This window comes from Hyla sarda, unplaced genomic scaffold (assembly GCF_029499605.1).
Source record: "Hyla sarda isolate aHylSar1 unplaced genomic scaffold, aHylSar1.hap1 scaffold_1563, whole genome shotgun sequence".
Lineage (NCBI taxonomy): Eukaryota > Metazoa > Chordata > Amphibia > Anura > Hylidae > Hyla > Hyla sarda.
Genome location: NW_026608199.1, coordinates 11,776 through 34,808, shown reverse-complemented (window position 1 = coordinate 34,808; position 23,033 = coordinate 11,776). Strand labels below are relative to the sequence as shown.

The window sequence follows — 23,033 nt, the reverse complement described above, 5'->3', positions numbered from 1 at the left end:
AGACAGGAGGCCCTGACTGTATACAGATAATAGACTGGAGGCCCTGACTGTATACAGATAATAGACAGGAGGCCCTGACTGTATACAGATAATAGACAGGAGGCCCTGACTGTATACAGGTAATAGACAGGAGGCCCTGACTGTATACAGATAATAGACAGGAGGCCCTGACTGTATACAGATAATAGACAGGAGGCCCTGACTGTATACAGATAATAGACTGGAGGCAGATATTGTGTGAGAATCATTTATTCGGATTGGTACAGATTGGGTTTTCTTTTATTTCTCGCTCCGCGATATTTCCTGCCTCCATTCTTGGCCTCTGTTCACACACACTGCTTCTCATCGCCCTCAGGATAGAGTGGAGGCCCTGACTGTATACAGGTAATAGACAGGAGGCCCTGACTGTATACAGATAATAGACAGGAGGCCCTGACTGTATACATATAATAGACTGGAGGCCCTGACTGTATACAGATAATAGACTGGAGGCCCTGACTGTATACAGATAATAGACTGGAGGCCCTGACTGTATACAGGTAATAGACAGGAGGCCCTGACTGTATACAGATAATAGACTGGAGGCCCTGACTGTATACATATAATAGACAGGAGGCCCTGACTGTATACAGATAATAGACTGGAGGCCCTGACTGTATACAGATAATAGACAGGAGGCCCTGACTGTATACAGATAATAGACTGGAGGCCCTGACTGTATACAGATGATAGACAGGAGGCCCTGACTGTATACAGATAATAGACTGGAGGCCCTGACTGTATACAGATAATAGACTGGAGGCCCTGACTGTATACAGATAATAGACTGGAGGCCCTGACTGTATACAGATAATAGACTGGAGGCAGATATTGTGTGAGAATCATTTATTCGGATTGGTACAGATTGGGTTTTCTTTTATTTCTCGCTCCGCGATATTTCCTGCCTCCATTCTTGGCCTCTGTTCACACACACTGCTTCTCATCGCCCTCAGGATAGACTGGAGGCCCTGACTGTATACAGATAATAGACTGGAGGCCCTGACTGTATACAGATAATAGACTGGAGGCCCTGACTGTATACAGATAATAGACTGGAGGCAGATATTGTGTGAGAATCATTTATTCGGATTGGTACAGATTGGGTTTTCTTTTATTTCTTGCTCCGCGATATTTCCTGCCTCCATTCTTGGCCTCTGTTCACACACACTGCTTCTCATCGCCCTCAGGATAGAGTGGAGGCCCTGACTGTATACATATAATAGACAGGAGGCCCTGACTGTATACAGAGAATAGACAGGAGGCCCTGACTGTATACAGATAATAGACTGGAGGCCCTGACTGTATACAGATAATAGACTGGAGGCCCTGACTGTATACAGATAATAGACTGGAGGCAGATATTGTGTGAGAATCATTTATTCGGATTGGTACAGATTGGGTTTTCTTTTATTTCTTGCTCCGCGATATTTCCTGCCTCCATTCTTGGCCTCTGTTCACACACACTGCTTCTCATCGCCCTCAGGATAAATCTCCACTTCACAAAGGTTGAGAATCTCTTCGCGGTCAGGAATCACAATGCTGACGTATCGTCCCACCATTCCTGCACAACACAATCTGGTGACCAGTCCCGGTTCTGCCTCCGTGATGGCGCCGCACCTGAGGGCAGAGACAACGGTCAGTCCACAGAGACGTATACTTACACTACATGTCCTGATGTATATACTTACACTACATGTCCTGATGTATATACTCACACTACATGTCCTGATGTATATACTTACACTACATGTCCTGATGTATATACTTACACTACTTGTCCTGATGTATATACTTACACTACATGTCCTGATGTATATACTTACACTACATGTCCCGATGTATATACTTACACTACATGTCCTGATGTATATACTTACACTACATGTCCTGATGTATATACTTACACTACATGTCCTGATGTATATACTCACACTACATGTCCTGATGTATATACTCACACTACATGTCCTGATGTATATACTTACACTACATGTCCTGATGTATATACTTACACTACATGTCCTGATGTATATACTCACACTACATGTCCCGATGTATATACTTACACTACATGTCCCGATGTATATACTTACACTACATGTCCTGATGTATATACTTACACTACATGTCCCGATGTATATACTTACACTACATGTCCCGATGTATATAGTTACACTACATGTCCTGATGTATATACTTACACTACATGTCCTGATGTATATACTTACACTACATGTCCTGATGTATATACTTACACTACATGTCCTGATGTATATACTCACACTACATGTCCCGATGTATATACTCACACTACATGTCCCGATGTATATACTTACACTACATGTCCTGATGTATATACTTACACTACATGTCCCGATGTATATACTTACACTACATGTCCTGATGTATATACTTACACTACATGTCCTGATGTATATACTTACACTACATGTCCTGATGTATATACTTACACTACATGTCCTGATGTATATACTAACACTACATGTCCTGATGTATATACTAACACTACATGTCCCGATGTATATACTAACACTACATGTCCCGATGTATATACTAACACTACATGTCCCGATGTATATACTTACACTACATGTCCCGATGTATATACTTACACTACATGTCCCGATGTATATACTTACACTACATGTCCCGATGTATATACTTACACTACATGTCCCGATGTATATACTTACACTACATGTCCCGATGTATATACTTACACTACATGTCCCGATGTATATACTTACACTACATGTCCCGATGTATATACTCACACTACATGTCCCGATGTATATACTCACACTACATGTCCTGATGTATATACTTACACTACATGTCCTGATGTATATACTTACACTACATGTCCTGATGTATATACTCACACTACATGTCCTGATGTATATACTCACACTACATGTCCTGATGTATATACTTACACTACATGTCCTGATGTATATACTTACACTACATGTCCTGATGTATATACTTACACTACATGTCCCGATGTATATACTCACACTACATGTCCCGATGTATATACTCACACTACATGTCCCGATGTATATACTTACACTACATGTCCTCCTCCTGCCATCAGTCATGTATATACTTACACTACATGTCCTCCTCCTGCCATCAGTCATGTATATACTTACACTACATGTCCTCCTCCTGCCATCAGTCATGTATATACTTACACTACATGTCCTCCTCCTGCCATCAGTCATGTATATACTTACACTACATGTCCTCCTCCTGCCATCAGTCATGTATATACTTACACTACATGCCCCGGTCATCAGGTAATATTTCTGCCTTCTACCCGTAGACATTGCTTTACTCACACTGGATTTTCATTCCTCGTGGCATTTCCAACACGGACTTGCGCCCCCTTCAGACGATCCCAGCAGCAGTCTTTCCTGTTCACTACGACCACTGCTCCGATCTTCCGGGGCTCATGAAGATCCAATCTCCACCAGGGAGAAACATCACTTTTGGTTAAGATACAAGATTTCATGCGGTAAACTCCTTCCCGATTCCCATCAATGGCATTCATAGGCATCCCATTGACATGGTACACGGAGATCTGACTGGGCTTCCCCTCAGGGGCAATATTCTTACCTACAAGACCAGAACAAAGAGCCCATGTAAAGATTAATAAGAAGTACCCAACCCCTAATGCCAATACTTGTTACGAAGGATGAGTAATACTGGACTCTATGGATGGTACAGATTAGGGGGAGGATGGATTTAGTGGATGTTACAGATTAGGGGGGAGGATGGATTTAGTGGATGTTACAGATTAGGGGGGAGGATGGATTCAGTAGATGTTATAGATTGGGGGGAGGATGGATTCAGTAGATATTACAGATTAGGGGAGGATGGATTCAGTAGATATTACAGATTAGGGGGGGATGGATTCAGGGGATGTTACAGATTATAGGGAGGATGGATTCAGTAGATATTACAGATTAGGGGAGGATGGATTCAGGGGATTTTACAGATTAGGGGGAGGATGGATTCAGTGGATTTTACAGATTATAGGGAGGATGGATTCAGTGGATTTTACAGATTATAGGGAGGATGGATTCAGTAGATATTACAGATTATAGGGAGGATGGATTCAATAGATATTACACATTAGGGGAGGATGGATTCAGTGGATTTTACAGATTATAGGGAGGATGGATTCAGTAGATATTACAGATTATAGGGAGGATGGATTCATTAGATATTACAGATTAGGGGGTGGTGGATTCAGTAGATATTACAGATTATAGGGAGGATGGATTCATTAGATATTACAGATTAGGGGGTGGTGGATTCAGTAGATATTACAGATTAGGGGAGGATGGATTCAGTAGATATTACAGATTAGGGGGAGGATGGATTCAGTAGATATTACAGATTAGGGGAGGATGGATTCAGTAGATATTACAGATTAGGGGGAGGATGGATTCAGGGGATGTTACAGATTATAGGGAGGATGGATTCAGTAGATATTACAGATTAGGGGGAGGAAGGATTCAATGGATGTTACAGATTATAGGGAGGATGGATTCAGTAGATATTACAGATTAGGGGAGGATGGATTCAGTAGATATTACAGATTAGGGGGGGATGGATTCAGTAGATTTTACAAATTAGGGGAGGATGGATTCAGTAGATATTACAGATTAGGTAGAGGATGGATTCAGTAGATATTACAGATTATAGGGAGGATGGATTCAGTAGATATTACAGATTAGGGGGAGGATGGATTCAGTGGATTTTACAGATTAGGGGAGGATGGATTCAGTAGATATTACAGATTATAGGGAGGATGGATTCAGTAGATATTACAGATTAGGGGGAGGATGGATTCAGTGGATTTTACAGATTATAGGGAGGATGGATTCAGTAGATATTACAGATTATAGGGAGGATGGATTCATTAGATATTACAGATTAGGGGGTGGTGGATTCAGTAGATATTACAGATTATAGGGAGGATGGATTCATTAGATATTACAGATTAGGGGGTGGTGGATTCAGTAGATATTACAGATTAGGGGAGGATGGATTCAATAGATATTACAGATTAGGGGGAGGATGGATTCAATAGATATTACAGATTAGGGGAGGATGGATTCAGTGGATGTTACAGATTATAGGAAGATTAAATTCAGTAGATATTACAGATTAGGGGAGGATGGATTCAGTAGATATTACAGATTAGGGGAGGATGGATTCAGTAGATATTACAGATTAGGGGAGGATGGATTCAGTAGATATTACAGATCAGGGGAGGATGGATTCAGTAGATATTACAGATTAGGGGAGGTTGGATTCAGTAGATATTACAGATTAAGGGAGAATGGATTCAGTAGATATTACAGATTAGGGGAGGATGGATTCATTAGATATTACAGATTAGGGGGAGGATGGATTCAGTAGATATTACAGATTAGGGGGAGGATGGATTCAGTAGATATTACAGATTAGGTAGAGGATGGATTCAGTAGATATTACAGATTAGGGGAGGATGGATTCAGTAGATATTACAGATTAGGGGAGGATGGATTCAGTGGATGTTAAAGATTAGGGATTTCATGGTGGCCTATAGAAACGCAAGAGGAGAAGACTACAATGGCGTGCACACAAACCATCTTTCATCTGCTTCCTGATGACCCCGGAGAAGGGAATCGCGTTGAGATTAAATGTTTTTATTGTTGCAGAAACATAAATATCCACCCTAACTTGTATTCCCCTTATTCTGTACCTTGTAGTATTTTATGTTCATGCACTATAGTGGATGTATTTATTAGTACTATGTTCATGCACTATAGTGGACGTATTTATTAGTACTATGTTCATGCACTATAGTGGACGTATTTATTAGTACTATGTTCATGCACTATAGTGGACGTATTTATTAGTACTATGTTCATGCACTATAGTGGATGTATTTATTAGTACTGTGTTCATGCACTATAGTGGACGTATTTATTAGTACTATGTTCATGCACTATAGTGGATGTATTTATTAGTACTATGTTCATGCACTATAGTGGACGTATTTATTAGTACTATGTTCATGCACTATAGTGGACATATTTATTAGTACTATGTTCATGCACTATAGTGGATGTATTTATTAGTACTATGTTCATGCACTATAGTGGACATATTTATTAGTACTATGTTCATGCACTATAGTGGATGTATTTATTAGTACTATGTTCATGCACTATAGTGGATGTATTTATTAGTACTATGTTCATGCACTATAGTGGACATATTTATGAGTACTATGTTAATGCACTATAGTGGATGTATTTATTAGTACTATGTTCATGCACTATAGTGGATGTATTTATTAGTACTATGTTCATGCACTATAGTGGATGTATTTATTAGTACTATGTTCATGCACTATAGTGGATGTATTTATTAGTACTATGTTCATGCACTATAGTGGACGTATTAGTGCTATATTCATGCACTATAGTGGATGTATTTATTAGTACTATGTTAATGCACTATAGTGGATGTATTTATTAGTACTATGTTCATGCACTATAGTGGATGTATTTATTAGTACTATGTTCATGCACTATAGTGGATGTATTTATTAGTACTATGTTCATGCACTATAGTGGATGTATTTATTAGTACTATGTTCATGCACTATAGTGGACGTATTTATTAGTACTATGTTCATGCACTATAGTGGACGTATTTATTAGTACTATATTCATGCACTATAGTGGACGTATTTATTAGTACTATATTCATGCACTATAGTGGACGTATTTATTAGTACTATGTTCATGCACTATAGTGGATGTATTTATTAGTACTATGTTCATGCACTATAGTGGACGTATTTATTAGTACTATGTTCATGCACTATAGTGGACGTATTTATTAGTACTATGTTCATGCACTATAGTGGATGTATTTATTAGTACTATGTTCATGCACTATAGTGGACGTATTTATTAGTACTATATTCATGCGCTATAGTGGACGTATTTATTAGTACTATGTTCATGCACTATAGTGGACGTATTTATTAGTACTATGTTCATGCACTATAGTGGATGTATTTATTAGTACTATGTTCATGCACTATAGTGGACATATTTATGAGTACTATGTTAATGCACTATAGTGGATGTATTTATTAGTACTATGTTCATGCACTATAGTGGATGTATTTATTAGTACTATGTTCATGCACTATAGTGGATGTATTTATTAGTACTATGTTCATGCACTATAGTGGATGTATTTATTAGTACTATGTTCATGCACTATAGTGGACGTATTTATTAGTACTATGTTCATGCACTATAGTGGACGTATTTATTAGTACTATATTCATGCACTATAGTGGACGTATTTATTAGTACTATATTCATGCACTATAGTGGACGTATTTATTAGTACTATGTTCATGCACTATAGTGGATGTATTTATTAGTACTATGTTCATGCACTATAGTGGACGTATTTATTAGTACTATGTTCATGCACTATAGTGGACGTATTTATTAGTACTATGTTCATGCACTATAGTGGATGTATTTATTAGTACTATGTTCATGCACTATAGTGGACGTATTTATTAGTACTATATTCATGCACTATAGTGGACGTATTTATTAGTACTATGTTCATGCACTATAGTGGACGTATTTATTAGTACTATGTTCATGCACTATAGTGGATGTATTTATTAGTACTATGTTAATGCACTATAGTGGACGTATTTATTAGTACTATGTTCATGCACTATAGTGGACATATTTATGAGTACTATGTTAATGCACTATAGTGGATGTATTTATTAGTACTATGTTCATGCACTATAGTGGACGTATTTATTAGTACTGTGTTCATGCACTATAGTGGATGTATTTATTAGTACTGTGTTCATGCACTATAGTGGACGTATTTATTAGTACTATGTTCATGCACTATAGTGGATGTATTTATTAGTACTATGTTCATGCACTATAGTGGATGTATTTATTAGTACTGTGTTCATGCACTATAGTGGACGTATTTATTAGTACTATGTTCATGCACTATAGTGGACGTATTTATTAGTACTATGTTCATGCACTATATTGGATGTATTTATTAGTACTATGTTCATGCACTATAGTGGACGTATTAGTGCTATATTCATGCACTATAGTGGATGTATTTATTAGTACTATGTTCATGCACTATAGTGGACGTATTTATTAGTACTGTGTTCATGCACTATAGTGGATGTATTTATTAGTACTGTGTTCATGCACTATAGTGGATGTATTTATTAGTACTATGTTCATGCACTATAGTGGATGTATTTATTAGTACTATGTTCATGCACTATAGTGGATGTATTTATTAGTACTATGTTCATGCACTATAGTGGATGTATTTATTAGTACTATGTTCATGCACTATAGTGGATGTATTTATTAGTACTATGTTCATGCACTATAGTGGATGTATTTATTAGTACTGTGTTCATGCACTATAGTGGATGTATTTATTAGCACTATGTTCATGCACTATAGTGGACGTATTTATTAGTACTATGTTCATGCACTATAGTGGATGTATTTATTAGTACTGTGTTCATGCACTATAGTGGATGTATTTATTAGTACTGTGTTCATGCACTATAGTGGATGTATTTATTAGTACTGTGTTCATGCACTATAGTGGATGTATTTATTAGTACTATGTTAATGCACTATAGTGGATGTATTTATTAGTACTATGTTCATGCACTATAGTGGATGTATTTATTAGTGCTATATTCATGCACTATAGTGGACGTATTTATTAGTACTATGTTAATGCACTATAGTGGATGTATTTATTAGTACTATGTTCATGCACTATAGTGGACGTATTAGTGCTATATTCATGCACTATAGTGGATGTATTTATTAGTGCTATATTCATGCACTATAGTGGACGTATTTATTAGTACTATGTTAATGCACTATAGTGGACGTATTAGTGCTATGTTCATGCACTATAGTGGACGTATTTATTAGTGCTATATTCATGCACTATAGTGGATGTATTTATTAGTACTATGTTCATGCACTATAGTGGACGTATTTATTAGTACTATGTTCATGCACTATAGTGGATGTATTTATTAGTACTATGTTCATGCACTATAGTGGATGTATTTATTAGTACTATGTTCATGCACTATAGTGGATGTATTTATTAGTACTATGTTCATGCACTATAGTGGACGTATTAGTGCTATATTCATGCACTATAGTGGACGTATTTATTAGTACTATGTTCATGCACTATAGTGGATGTATTTATTAGTACTATGTTCATGCACTATAGTGGATGTATTTATTAGTACTATGTTCATGCACTATAGTGGATGTATTTATTAGTACTATGTTAATGCACTATAGTGGATGTATTTATTAGTACTATGTTCATGCACTATAGTGGACGTATTTATTAGTACAATGTTCATGCACTATAGTGGACGTATTTATTAGTACAATGTTCATGCACTATAGTGGATGTATTTATTAGTACTATGTTCATGGACTATAGTGGATCTATTTATTAGTACTATGTTAATGCACTATAGTGGATGTATTTATTAGTACTGTGTTCATGCACTATAGTGGACGTATTTATTAGTACTATGTTCATGCACTATAGTGGACGTATTTATTAGTACTGTGTTCATGCACTATAGTGGATGTATTTATTAGTACTGTGTTCATGCACTATAGTGGATGTATTTATTAGTACTATGTTCATGCACTATAGTGGATGTATTTATTAGTACTATGTTCATGCACTATAGTGGATGTATTTATTAGTACTATGTTCATGCACTATAGTGGACGTATTTATTAGTACTATGTTCATGCACTATAGTGGATGTATTTATTAGTACTATGTTCATGCACTATAGTGGACGTATTTATTAGTACTGTGTTCATGCACTATAGTGGATGTATTTATTAGTACTGTGTTCATGCACTATAGTGGACGTATTTATTAGTACTATGTTCATGCACTATAGTGGATGTATTTATTAGTACTATGTTCATGCACTATAGTGGATGTATTTATTAGTACTATGTTCATGCACTATAGTGGACGTATTTATTAGTACTATGTTCATGCACTATAGTGGACGTATTATGTATATAATGTATTATATACATGATGGTTCTATAATGGATTACTTGCTGATGACATAACTGGGAGTATAATACACTAATAGGGGGAGTGAGTTTATATTTTTCTTTTTACATTGCCACAACTGGTACCATATAACAATATATCTGGCACATATGTGACATTAGGTTCTCACATCTTATTTTAGGGTTGTATCTCTAGAGCAGTGGTACCCCTTGCAGTCAATTTCTAAAAATTGTACCCCCATGTTGTTAGAGGCCCCTACACTTCCCCCAAATATTAGTAGGCCCCTACACTGCCACCATATAGTTGTAGGCCCCAGTACTGCCTGCGTCGGTGCTCCTCTTCTCCTCCGGTCCAGATTCTTACTGCTAGACCTCTGGTCCGGAGAGACAACGAAGAACCAAAGTTGATGTGATATAAACCATCCACAGCATCCCGGTGCCCACACTTTTCCTCTGCCGCCCTCTTCCTCCTCTACTCGGGCCAGCGACATCAGCTTGTACCAGCAGCCACTGCTCATTTCTCATATAGTGACCTTCTACCATGTTAAGAGGAGGCAGCATGAGCCCCAAGGAGAACTGCTAAGAACCCCTAGGAGTACTCGTACCCCATATTGGGAGTCAATGCTCTAGAGGATGTGAGGAGTCCGGCCCATGAAGATAGATAGGATTAGCCATGTGGTAGAGTCACCTAGTGAAAAGAGGGCAGGTTCTGGTGCAGGGTCCTCCTTATTAGTCACAGGACCTATACTCAGCATGGGGTTAAGGCCTAGCCTAGGGGACAGTGTATGGGCTTATAGGTCCCCCAACTGCCCTCCCAGTTGTCCTTTCCCGAGTCATCAGGTAAAGGGAACCAGATATTGTAGGCAGATACATACGGTTTATCAATACTTCTTTTTACTTGCATTTAATATGGTCAATAGTAAATCAGTTCTGGTGGGATATCTGCTGTGGAGGTATTTAATATTTGTTGCCTGTGGCATAGCAATTGAATAGTAAAAAATAAATATACAAATATATAGTATATAATATACTCTAACACAAAAAAAGTATTTAGTCAGCCCCCAATTGTACCCGTTCTCCCCCTTATAAAGATGAGGCTGTAATTTCCATCATAGGTTATAACCTCAACTATGAGACAGAATGAGAAAAATCCATAAATCACATTGTCTGATTTTTAACCCCTTAAGGACTCAGGGTTTTTCCGTTTTTGCACTTTCGCTTTTTCCTCCTTATCTTTTAAAAATCATAACCCTTTAAATTTTCCACCTAAAAATCCATATTATGGCTTATTTTTTGCGTCGCCAATTCTACTTTGCAGTGACATTAGTCATTTTACCCAAAAATGCATGGCGAAACGGAAAAAAAATCAATGTGCGACAAAATCGAAGAAAAAACGCCATTTTGTAATTTTGGGGGCTTCCGTTTCTACGCAGTGCATATTTCTGTAAAAATTACCCCTTATCATTATTCTGTAGGTCCATACGGTTAAAATGATCCCCGACTTATATAGGTTTGATTTTGTCGCACTTCTGGAAAAAATCATAACTACATGCAGGAAAATTTATACGTTTAAAAATGTCATCTTCTGACCCCTATAACTTTTTTATTTTTCCGCGTACAGGGCGGTATGAGGACTCATTTTTTGCGCCGTGATCTGAAGTTTTTATCGGTATGATTTTTGTTTTGATCGGACTTTTTGATCACTTTTTATTCATTTTTTAATGGTATAAAAAGTGACCAAAATACGCTTTTTTGGACTTTGGAATTTTTTGGCGCGTACGCCATTGACCATGCAGTTTAATTAATGATATATTTTTAACATATGTTTATTTTTTTTTTTTTTTACTGTTTTATTTTTTTTTATGGGAAAAGGGGGGTGATTCAAACTTTTATTAGGGAAGGGGTTAAATTACCTTTATTAACACTTTTTTGTTACTTTTTTTTTTTGCATTGTTATAGGTCCCATAGGGACCTATAACACTGCACACACTGATCTCTTACACTGATCATTATTATCCCATAGGGACCTATAACACTGCACACACTGATCTTTTACACAGATCACAGGCGTGTATTAACACGCCTGTGATCAGTGTTATCGGCGCTTGACTGCTCCTGCCTGGATCTCAGGCACGGAGCAGTCATTCGTCGATCGGACACCGAGGAGGCAGGTAAGGGCCCTCCCGGTGTCCGGTCAGCTGTTCGGGACGCCGCGATTTCATCGCGTCGGTCCTGAACAGCCCGACTGAGCAGCCGGGTCACTTTCGCTTTAGAAGCGGCGCTTCTAAAGGGTTAATACTGCACATCGCCGCGATGGGCGATGTGTGGTATTAGCCGTGGGTCCTGGCCGTTGATGAGAGTCGGGACCGACGCGATATGATGCTGGATCGCGGCGCGATCCCGCTTCATATTGCGGGAGCCGGCGCAGGACGTAAATATACGTCCTGCGTCGTTAAGGCGTTAAAGAATTTATTAGCAAATTATGGAGGAAAATAAGTATTTAGTCAATAAGAAAAGTTCATCCCAATACTTTGTTATATCCCCTTTGTTGGCAATGACAGAGGTCACATGTTTTTGGTCTTCACGAGGTTTCCACACACTGTTGCTGGTATTTTGGCCCATTCCTCCATGCAGATCTCCTCTAGAGCAGTGATGTTTTGGGGCTGTCACTGGGCAACACCGGGCGGTGTGTTTGGGATAATTGTCATGCTGAAAGACCCAGCCACGTTTCATCTTCAATGCCCTTACTGATGGAAGGAGGTTTTCACTCAAAATCTCACGATACATGGCCCCATTCATTCTTTCCTTTACACGGATCAGTCGTCCAGGTTCCTTTGCTGAAAAACAGCCCCAAATAATGATGTCTCCACCCCCATGCTTCACAGTAGGTATGGTGTCTCCGCCCCCATGCTTCACAGTAGGTATGGTGTTCCCGCCCCCATGCTTCACAGTAGGTATGGTGTTTCCGCCCCCATGCTTCACAGTAGGTATGGTGTCTCCGCCCCCATGCTTCACAGTAGGTATGGTGTTCCCGCCACCATGCTTCACAGTAGGTATGGTGTTTCCGCCCCCATGCTTCACAGTAGGTATGGTGTTTCCGCCCCCATGCTTCACAGTAGGTATGGTGTTCCCGCCCCCATGCTTCACAGTAGGTATGGTGTTCCCGCCCCCATGCTTCACAGTAGGTATGGTGTTCCCGCCCCCATGCTTCACAGTAGGTATGGTGTCTCCGCCCCCATGCTTCACAGTAGGTATGGTGTTCCCGCCACCATGCTTCACAGTAGGTATGGTGTTCTTCTTTGGATGCGACTATGCATTTTTTCTCCTCCAAACATGACGAGTTGAGTTTTTATCAAAAAGTTCTACTTTGGTTTCATCTGACCATATGACATTCTCTCAATCCTCTTCTGGATCATCCAAATGCTCTCTGGCAAACTTCAGATGGGCCCGGACATGTACTGGCTTAAGCAGGGGGACACGTCTGGCACTGCATGATTTGAGTCCCCTGTTATTGATGCTAGCCTTTGTTACTTTGGTCCCAGCTCCCTGCAGGTCATTCACTAGGTCCCCCCGTGTGGTTCTGGGATTTTTGCTCACCGTTCTTGTGATCATTTTGACACCACGGGGTGAGATCTTGCGTGGTGCCCCAGATGGAGGGAGATTATCAGTGGTCTTGTATGTCTTCCATTTTCTAATAATTGCTCCCACAGTTGATTTCTTCACACCAAGCTGCTTGCCTATTGCAGATTCAGTCTTCCCAGCCTGGTGCAGGTCTACAATGTTGTTTCTGGTGTCCTTCGCCAGCTCTTTGGTCTTGACCATAGTGGAGTTTGGAGTGTGACTGTTTGAGGTTGTGGACAGGTGTCTTTTATACTGATAACAAGTTCACACAGGAGCCATTAATACAGGTAACGAGTGGAGGACAGAGGAGACTCTTACAGAAGAAGTTACAGGTCTGTGAGAGACAGAAATCTTACTTGTTTGTAGGTGACCAAATACTTATTTTCGGGGTAGACTAACCGACAGCTCACCTTCGCCACCTGCACCTGTGCACGGGCCTGATCAGCAGCGTCCCTGACCACGTGTAAGCAGCAAACAAAGAAGGACGGTCCAGCCCAAGGTAGCAGGTAAAAGCAGTGTTTTCTTTATTGGGTAGTATTCAGACAGAACATCAGCCGACGCGTTTCGGACCTACACCGGTCCTTAGTCATGGCATGTACAAACATTAAAACATATTCATTTTATATAAAACTAAATGGTCATGTGATCTTACATCAGCCTGCATGAAAAGAGACTTGGAAAACATGGTAGGGATGAATGATTTCTATAAAACATGGTTTGGATTCATTGGTTACAAGCTGCTAGTGCAAAAAAATCAGAACATCTCAAATTAACAGGTAGGAAACTAAACCAGAGAAGTATAAGGATATATGACCTGCATAACATATTCAATATTTAATGCAGAAATACGTCACTCTCAAAAATGTCGTGGGTGCTGAAGTTAGGAATCCCAATCCTTACGTACATATAAAAGAAAAAACTTCGCACACCACTTCTCACGGTGAAGTAGATTTAGATTTTATTAGCAATCCAATAGTTAAACAGTATGACGTTTCGGTCCTACCTGGACCTTCATCAGATCTATAAATTATACAAACAAGAGGTGTCAAAAAAAGGGGGAAAAAAGGTAAACAGAATACCTAGTAACATAATGGTTAAGGAAAAGAAAGGAAAACATAATCGTACAGTAATATCCAAGTGCAGGCCGACTCGAATCCAATCAATCTCAGTAGTAACTACTGGAATCATTAATTTGCAACGAACTGGTACCTAATGATACAGTGACAAGTCTCCTAAAATGTTACTTAAAACATGACAAAGTTGTGGATAGGCATCAGCTGATGCCTCCAGCGACCATAGGTCGCACTTCAGACTACCTCCACACACGGCTATACGCCGGCTCTTTACTCTGACCTCCACAGCAATCCGGGTAAGTCTCCATAAGAACCCTAAGGTTATATCCGCTCTACATGGCATATTCTATACCATGTTATACCCATATACATATGATAACATACCTTGCAGACTGTATACTGATGTTATATCCCGATTACGGTTTTTCACCCACATGCTTTGTACATTGTTATACTCGTTTGTATATATTACATAGGATCTTGTAAACTTTATACCTATGACATACCCTGTTTATGTTGCTTCATTCACCTTTAGGACGGATACTTGATCCTATCCACAACTTTGTCATGTTTTAAGTAACATTTTAGGAGACTTGTCACTGTATCATTAGGTACCAGTTCGTTGCAAATTAATGATTCCAGTAGTTACTACTGAGATTGATTGGATTCGAGTCGGCCTGCACTTGGATATTACTGTACGATTATGTTTTCCTTTCTTTTCCTTAACCATTATGTTACTAGGTATTCTGTTTACCTTTTTTCCCCCTTTTTTTGACACCTCTTGTTTGTATAATTTATAGATCTGATGAAGGTCCAGGTAGGACCGAAACGTCATACTGTTTAACTATTGGATTGCTAATAAAATCTAAATCTACTTCACCGTGAGAAGTGGTGTGCGAAGTTTTTTCTTTTATATTCAATATTTAGATATGCATCAAAACAGATTAGAATAATTAGCGGTTGGCTGCAAGCAAGAGGTATATATATATATATATATACACAAAAAGTAACGGCCAAGCGACCAAGACGTGTGAGCTTCTCGGATATTGATACCTCACGAGATGCCACATCTGATGCGGAGGAAGCTGCAGGCCAACTGATAGCGAATATAAAAAATCCGAGGTCCCCAAAGGACATACTAGAAGGGGAGGACGAAAGCACAAGGTATCCGCTTCGATCCCAAACACCTCGCAAGTAAGCAACTCTGTTATCAATCTTTCCAGTTACATTATTACAAGTACACAAATTGCATTATTGATCCGTGGTTTGAACCATGTCCCGACATGTGACCTTAGACTCTTTTCCACAATATTGGATGTTAATCGTTGGGCCCGCAAGGTTACATTAAAGAGACATTTTTCCCTATGTGAAAACAATGAGAACGTATCTGTACCTCTCTTGCAGGATCAAGCTCTTGTGACCCCTATGGTCACACCTGGTGAACTGATTTTCGTGATCAATGTAATACAATTATTTTGCATGCACTAAATATGGAGTCTCAGACTGTTTGTGAGGATGGTCAGAGTAATTTTAGGGTGTCCAATCCTGGTTTCTATCCAGTGGCATCCAGACCGGGTGCCTTGGACCGATACCAGGAATTGGTGGAAAAGGATTTAGTCCAATTGAACCACAAGATAAAAGGTACTGACTCTCCATCTAATCTCTCCCAGTCTGAAAAAAAGGCATTGGCAGCGCTCTGGGACAACCCCGATTTAATTATCAGAAATGCAGATAAGGGGGGTTCCATTGTGCTGCTCAATGCCGGGTTATATAGGACTTTAAATGAAAATATCTTGACTGATGAAAGTACCTATAAGAAACTCAGTGGGGACCCCACGACTTCATGTTTGCACGAATTGAATGAATTACTTGACACAGGTGTTGGCATGGCGGTACTGAATAAAAGAACCAGGGACTACATATATGTGAGCGAACCAGTCAACCCAGTCTTCCACTCTCTCCCCAAGGTACATAAGGGGGTTTCCCCCCCCCCCCTATGCGTCCGATAGTGGCAGGTATCGGAGCCTTGGGACAGAGACTGGGAGACTGGGTGGACAGCCATCTACAACCCCTGGTTGGGATCACGCCCACTTATTTAAGGGACACCAAACATGTCCTTGAGATAATGCACCAGATGGAGTGGCAGGAGGGGTACAGCTGGGCCACATGTGACGTGGTCTCGCTGTATCCCTCCATCCCTAATCGTGAAGGTATGAAGGCATTGGCCCGACATTTGGACTTATACAGTAACTATCCCACGGATCTGAAGCGTTTTATTTTAATGTCAACAGAATTTCTTCTCTATAATAATTTTTTCATGTTTGACGAACAGTTTTACCTTCAGATCCGTGGAGCCCCTATGGGAGCCAAGTACTCCCCTTCGTATGCCAACATTTACATGATACATTGGGAGGAGGTGTATGTTTTTTCTCCTAGCAACCCCTTTCATAGTGACATCAAGTGGATAGGTCGATACATCGACGATTTGGTGTTAATATGGAGGGGAGATGCCGACAGGTTCAATAGTTTCGTTCATTATATTAACATGAACGATTTGATCCTTATATTTACGGCATCTATCTCAAGGGATGATATCCCCTTTCTTGATGTGGTGTTAAGAGGCAGTGGTAACAAAGTGGAAATTCTTCCATTTCACAAAGAGGTCGCTGGCAATACTATATTGCAGGCAACTTCGTGCCACCCTCACCATGTGCTACATAACATACCATATGGTGAGTGGGTACGTTTGCGACGAAATTGCACCAATCTAAACACCTTTGAGGAGGAATCAGATAAACTACATGTTAGACTGTTAGAAAGGGGATATAATGACTCAGTCCTGCGAGAGGCCCGACAAAAAGCCAAGTTGTTAAACAGAGAAGAGTTAATCAAACCCAAGAAAAACAGATATCCTGTAAGCAATCAGAGGGAAACCAGAGAACCATTACCTAGGTTTATTACATCTTATAGCAAGCAGTTTTATGCGATTAAAAACATCAGGAAAAAATACCTACCTATCCTGGAACAAGATTCAGTCTTAAGGAAGTTCGAGACATGTTCCTTCCAGGCCGTAGCTAAGCGGGGACCCTCCTTGGGCTCTCGCTTATCTCCGAGTCTGTTTGTGGACCCCAATAAAAATAAAAGTAAACCAACATGGTTGAACTTCAGGGGTAATTGGAAGTGTGGCCATAAACAATGTATCACATGCAAATATATGCGGGTCGCTAACACCTTTTCATCATGCAGTACCAATAGAATGTATAATATTAGAACATACATCAATTGTAACACCTCACACGTCGTATATCTAGCGACGTGTGAACAGTGCCGCATTCAATATGTGGGGTGCACCGTGAATGACCTGAAGTGCCGGATTAGGAGACACATTTCGGATGCGAAAGGTATAGGATTTAATGTGTCCTCCTTGTCTAGGCACTTCAGGGACATTCACGGTGGCAATGTTAGCTCTTTGCAAATTATAGGTATAGAAAAGGTTTTCAGACATACGAGAGGTGGAGACCATCGGAGGGCACTCCTGAACCGGGAGTCCTTCTGGATGTTCCAGCTAGATACACGTCAGCCTTTGGGGATGAATCTTAGACCGGATTTGATTTTGTCCTGCTAAGATCACCTTAAAACATAAGTACATCCATCCGTTACTTTTTGTGTATATATATATATATATACCTCTTGCTTGCAGCCAACCGCTAATTATTATAATCTGTTTTGATGCATATCTAAATATTGAATTTGTTATGCAGGTCATATATCCTTATACTTCTCTGGTTTAGTTCCCTACCTGTTAATTTGAGATAAAACGAAATTATTGTCCAGCACCAGGATGTGGATAAAAACGGGTTTCTTTATTCAATGAAGACAGCTACGTACATGAAATCTCTGACGCGTTTCACGCTTTCGCGCTTAGTCATAGAGTGGCATACAACATATAAGAACACCTATATATACTAAAACTCCTTCTCACCAATTGGTGATAAAACAGATGGAAAATATGAAACGGATTCGGTATATACAAAAAACATGTACTGGATTCACCAGAACTATGCATTGTGTTGTGGATAACATTCAAGGCACAAGCGAAGACTGCGACAAATATATAGATCTATCAGAATGAATATATATAATATGTAAAAAGAGAGGTTTTCTCTTTTATATATAAAAAGAGTTGAAAAAAAACTATATATATATATTGCGCAAACAGCAGGAAAAAATCGCATGTGTCTGAATATATGTCACAATGTCCAATACCATATATAAGCAGGGACCATTATCAAAATAAGTGATTGATAATATGGATAACGACACATTACTTTTTATATATCAAACACCCAAATGGGAAGTAGAAATTAATATGTCATAATCCAATCTATGATTTAGACCAGTTGGGTGTCTGGTATTCAGAACAAATATCCAGTAAGTCTCCCTATTTAGTAGTTTTCTACGGAGATCTCCTCCCCTAATGTTATATTTGACCTTTTCGATGCCCATAACTACAAGAGATGTAACATCCCCTTTATGAATATCTCTAAAATGTTCGCTCAACGCTGAGATATTGAATTTATCAGTACGGGCGTCGGAAATGTGTCTCCTAATTCTCTCTTTTAAATGGTAGCTAGTAAAACCGACATATTGTTGGCGGCAGACTGTACATGCTGCCAGATAAACCACCGATGATGTATTGCAGTTCACAAAGGTTTTTATTATATATTTTCTACTTGTAGCATATGATTCAAACTCCTTGCTAACCTTCATATGTGAACAAGTAACACATCTCCGGTGGCCACATCTCCAGTTTCCCGTACTGGCTGCCGCACTGTCTGTATTACTACTAAAGAGACTGGGTGATACTTTAGATCCTAAGGACGGACCTCTTCTGGACACTATATTAACACCCCCAGATACTGAATTTCTCAAAAATGGATCCATTTCAAGTAATGGTAAATATTTATTGATAATGTGTCTAATACCTGCAAACTGTCTACTATAAGCAGTAATGAAGGTTGGTTTGCGTTTCTCCTGTTTTTTCCACCCATCTCTGTTATCTCTCCTACTTTCTCCAATTAAATCTCTTCTATCTATTTTCTCCACTTTATTTTTAGCAATCTCTATATCCTTTTTCCCATACCCTCTTTCAACAAACTTTTGTAGAAAAGAAACGGCAACAAATTCTGTGTTACTTGCCACATCCCACCCACGACATGTTGTAAAAAATATTCCTTTCGGGGAATTATGTTGAATTAAACGCAACTGTTCTGATCCAGAAAAATACGAAAAAGAAAAAAAGAGTTGGGAACAAAAATTTGTTGAAAGAGGGTATGGGAAAAAGGATATAGAGATTGCTAAAAATAAAGTGGAGAAAATAGATAGAAGAGATTTAATTGGAGAAAGTAGGAGAGATAACAGAGATGGGTGGAAAAAACAGGAGAAACGCAAACCAACCTTCATTACTGCTTATAGTAGACAGTTTGCAGGTATTAGACACATTATCAATAAATATTTACCATTACTTGAAATGGATCCATTTTTGAGAAATTCAGTATCTGGGGGTGTTAATATAGTGTCCAGAAGAGGTCCGTCCTTAGGATCTAAAGTATCACCCAGTCTCTTTAGTAGTAATACAGACAGTGCGGCAGCCAGTACGGGAAACTGGAGATGTGGCCACCGGAGATGTGTTACTTGTTCACATATGAAGGTTAGCAAGGAGTTTGAATCATATGCTACAAGTAGAAAATATATAATAAAAACCTTTGTGAACTGTAATACATCATCGGTGGTTTATCTGGCAGCATGTACAGTCTGCCGCCAACAATATGTCGGTTTTACTAGCGACCATTTAAAAGAGAGAATTAGGAGACACATTTCCGACGCCCGTACTGATAAATTCAATATCTCAGCGTTGAGCGAACATTTTAGAGATATTCATAAAGGGGATGTTACATCTCTTGTAGTTATGGGCATCGAAAAGGTCAAATATAACATTAGGGGAGGAGATCTCCGTAGAAAACTACTAAATAGGGAGACTTACTGGATATTTGTTCTGAATACCAGACACCCAACTGGTCGAAATCATAGATTGGATTATGACATATTAATTTCTACTTCCCATTTGGGTGTTTGATATATAAAAAGTAATGTGTCGTTATCCATATTATCAATCACTTATTTTGATAATGGTCCCTGCTTATATATGGTATTGGACACTGTGACATATATTCAGACACATGCGATTTTTTCCTGCTGTTTGCGCAATATATATATATAGTTTTTTTTCAACTCTTTTTATATATAAAGGAGAAAACCTCTCTTTTTACATATTATATATATTCATTCTGATAGATCTATATATTTGTCGCAGTCTTCGCTTGTGCCTTGAATGTTATCCACAACACAATGCATAGTTCTGGTGAATCCAGTACATGTTTTTTGTATATACCGAATCCGCGCACAGAAGGTGTGTGATTCCTGGGTGAGCGGTCAATGCTTTCTCCTCTCTCTCTGTTAATTTGAGATGTTCTGATTTTTTTGCACTAGCAGCTTGTAACCAATGAATCCAAACCATGTTTTATAGAAATCATTCATCCCTACCATGTTTTCCAAGTCTCTTTTCATCCAGGCTGATGTAAGATCACATGACCATTTAGTTTTATATAAAAGGAATATGTTTTAATGTTTGTACATGCCATGACTAAGGACCGGTGTAGGTCCGAAACGCGTCGGCTGATGTTCTGTCTGAATACTACCCAATAAAGAAAACACTGCTTTTACCTGCTACCTTGGGCTGGACCGTCCTTCTTTGTTTGCTAAATACTTATTTTCCACCATAATTTGTAAATAAATTCTTTAATAATCAGACAATGGGATTTATGGATTTTTCTCATTCTGTCTCATAGTTGCGGTTATAACCTATAATAATAATTACAGCCTCATCTTTATAAGGGGGAGAACGAGTACAATTGGGGGCTGACTAAATACTTTTTTTACCCACTGTAATATATCACCATCCTTGATCTCTAACCGAATACACACACTGCACAAAACAATAAAGGTAACACACAACACAATGTAACAACACAATGTGACTCCAAGTCACTGACACTTGTGTGAAATCCCACTGTCCACTCAGGAAGAACACTGATTGACAATCAATTCCACATGGAACAGACAACACGTAGATATTATAGGCAATTACCAAGACACCCCCAATAAAGGAGTGGTCCTGCAGGTGATGACCACAGACCACTTCTCAGTTCCTATGCTTCCTGGCTGATGTTTTGGTCACTTTTGAATGCTGGCGGTGCTTTCACTCTAGTGGTAGCAAGAGACGGAGTCTACAACCCACACAAGTGGCTCAGGTAGTGCAGCTCATCCAGGATGGCGCATCAATGCGAGCTGTGACAAGAAGGTTTGCTGTGTCTGTCAGCGTAGTGTCCAGAGCATGGAGGGGCTACCAGGAGACAGGTCAGTACATCAAGAGACGTGGAGGAGGAGGGTAACAACCCAGCAGCAGGACCGCTACCGCCACCATTGTGCAAAGAGGAGCAGGAGGAGCACAGCCAGAGCCCTGCAAAATGACCTCCAGCAGGTCACAAATGTGCATGTGTCCCCTCAAACGGTCAGAAACAGACTCCATAATGGTGGTATGAGGGCCCGACGTCCACAGGTGGGGGTTGTATGAGGGCCCGACGTCCACAGGTGGGGGTTGTATGAGGGCCCGACGTCCACAGGTGGGGGTTGTATGAGGGCCCAACGTCCACAGGTGGGGGTTGTGCTTACAGACCAACACCGTGCAGGACGTTTGTCATTTGCCAGAGAACACCAAGATTGGCAAATTCACCACTAGTGGCCTGTGCTCTTCACAGATGAAAGCAGGTTCACACTGAGCACACGTGACAGAGTCTGGAGACGCTGTGGAGAACGTTCTGCTGCCTGCAACATCCTCCAGCATGACCGGTTTGACGGTGGGTTAGTAATGGTGTGGGGTGGCATTTCTTTGGGGGGGCCGCACAGCCCTCCATGTACTTGCCAGAGGTAGCCTGACTGCCATTAGGTACCGAGATGAGATCCTCAGACCCCT

General features: G+C 39.6%; 1 protein-coding gene across 1 annotated transcript; it reads right to left on the bottom strand.

Moving 5' to 3' along the window:
- Window positions 1-1,410: 1,410 nt before the first annotated feature.
- On the bottom strand, window positions 1,411-18,476 carry LOC130310221 (fucolectin-1-like). The gene is made up of 4 exons (XM_056552391.1): window positions 18,449-18,476; window positions 17,956-18,056; window positions 3,405-3,681; window positions 1,411-1,656 (listed from the first exon to the last, which is right to left on the bottom strand). The coding sequence occupies exons 3-4, from the start codon at window positions 3,620-3,622 to the stop codon at window positions 1,494-1,496; spliced, it is 381 nt and encodes a 126-aa protein (XP_056408366.1). The 5' UTR covers window positions 3,623-3,681; window positions 17,956-18,056; window positions 18,449-18,476; the 3' UTR covers window positions 1,411-1,493.
- Between the last annotated feature and the right edge of the window lie 4,557 nt (window positions 18,477-23,033).

What these genes read in the sequence shown, in the direction of transcription:
- LOC130310221 (XM_056552391.1), bottom strand. Translation starts at nt 3,622, where the DNA reads ATGCCTATGAATGCCATTGATGGGAATCGGGAAGGAGTTTACCGCATG. An exon ending in ACGAGGAATGAAAATCCAGT is followed by an intron (nt 1,657 to 3,404) that starts GTGAGTAAAGCA and finishes CTCTGCCCTCAG; the next exon opens with GTGCGGCGCCATCACGGAGG.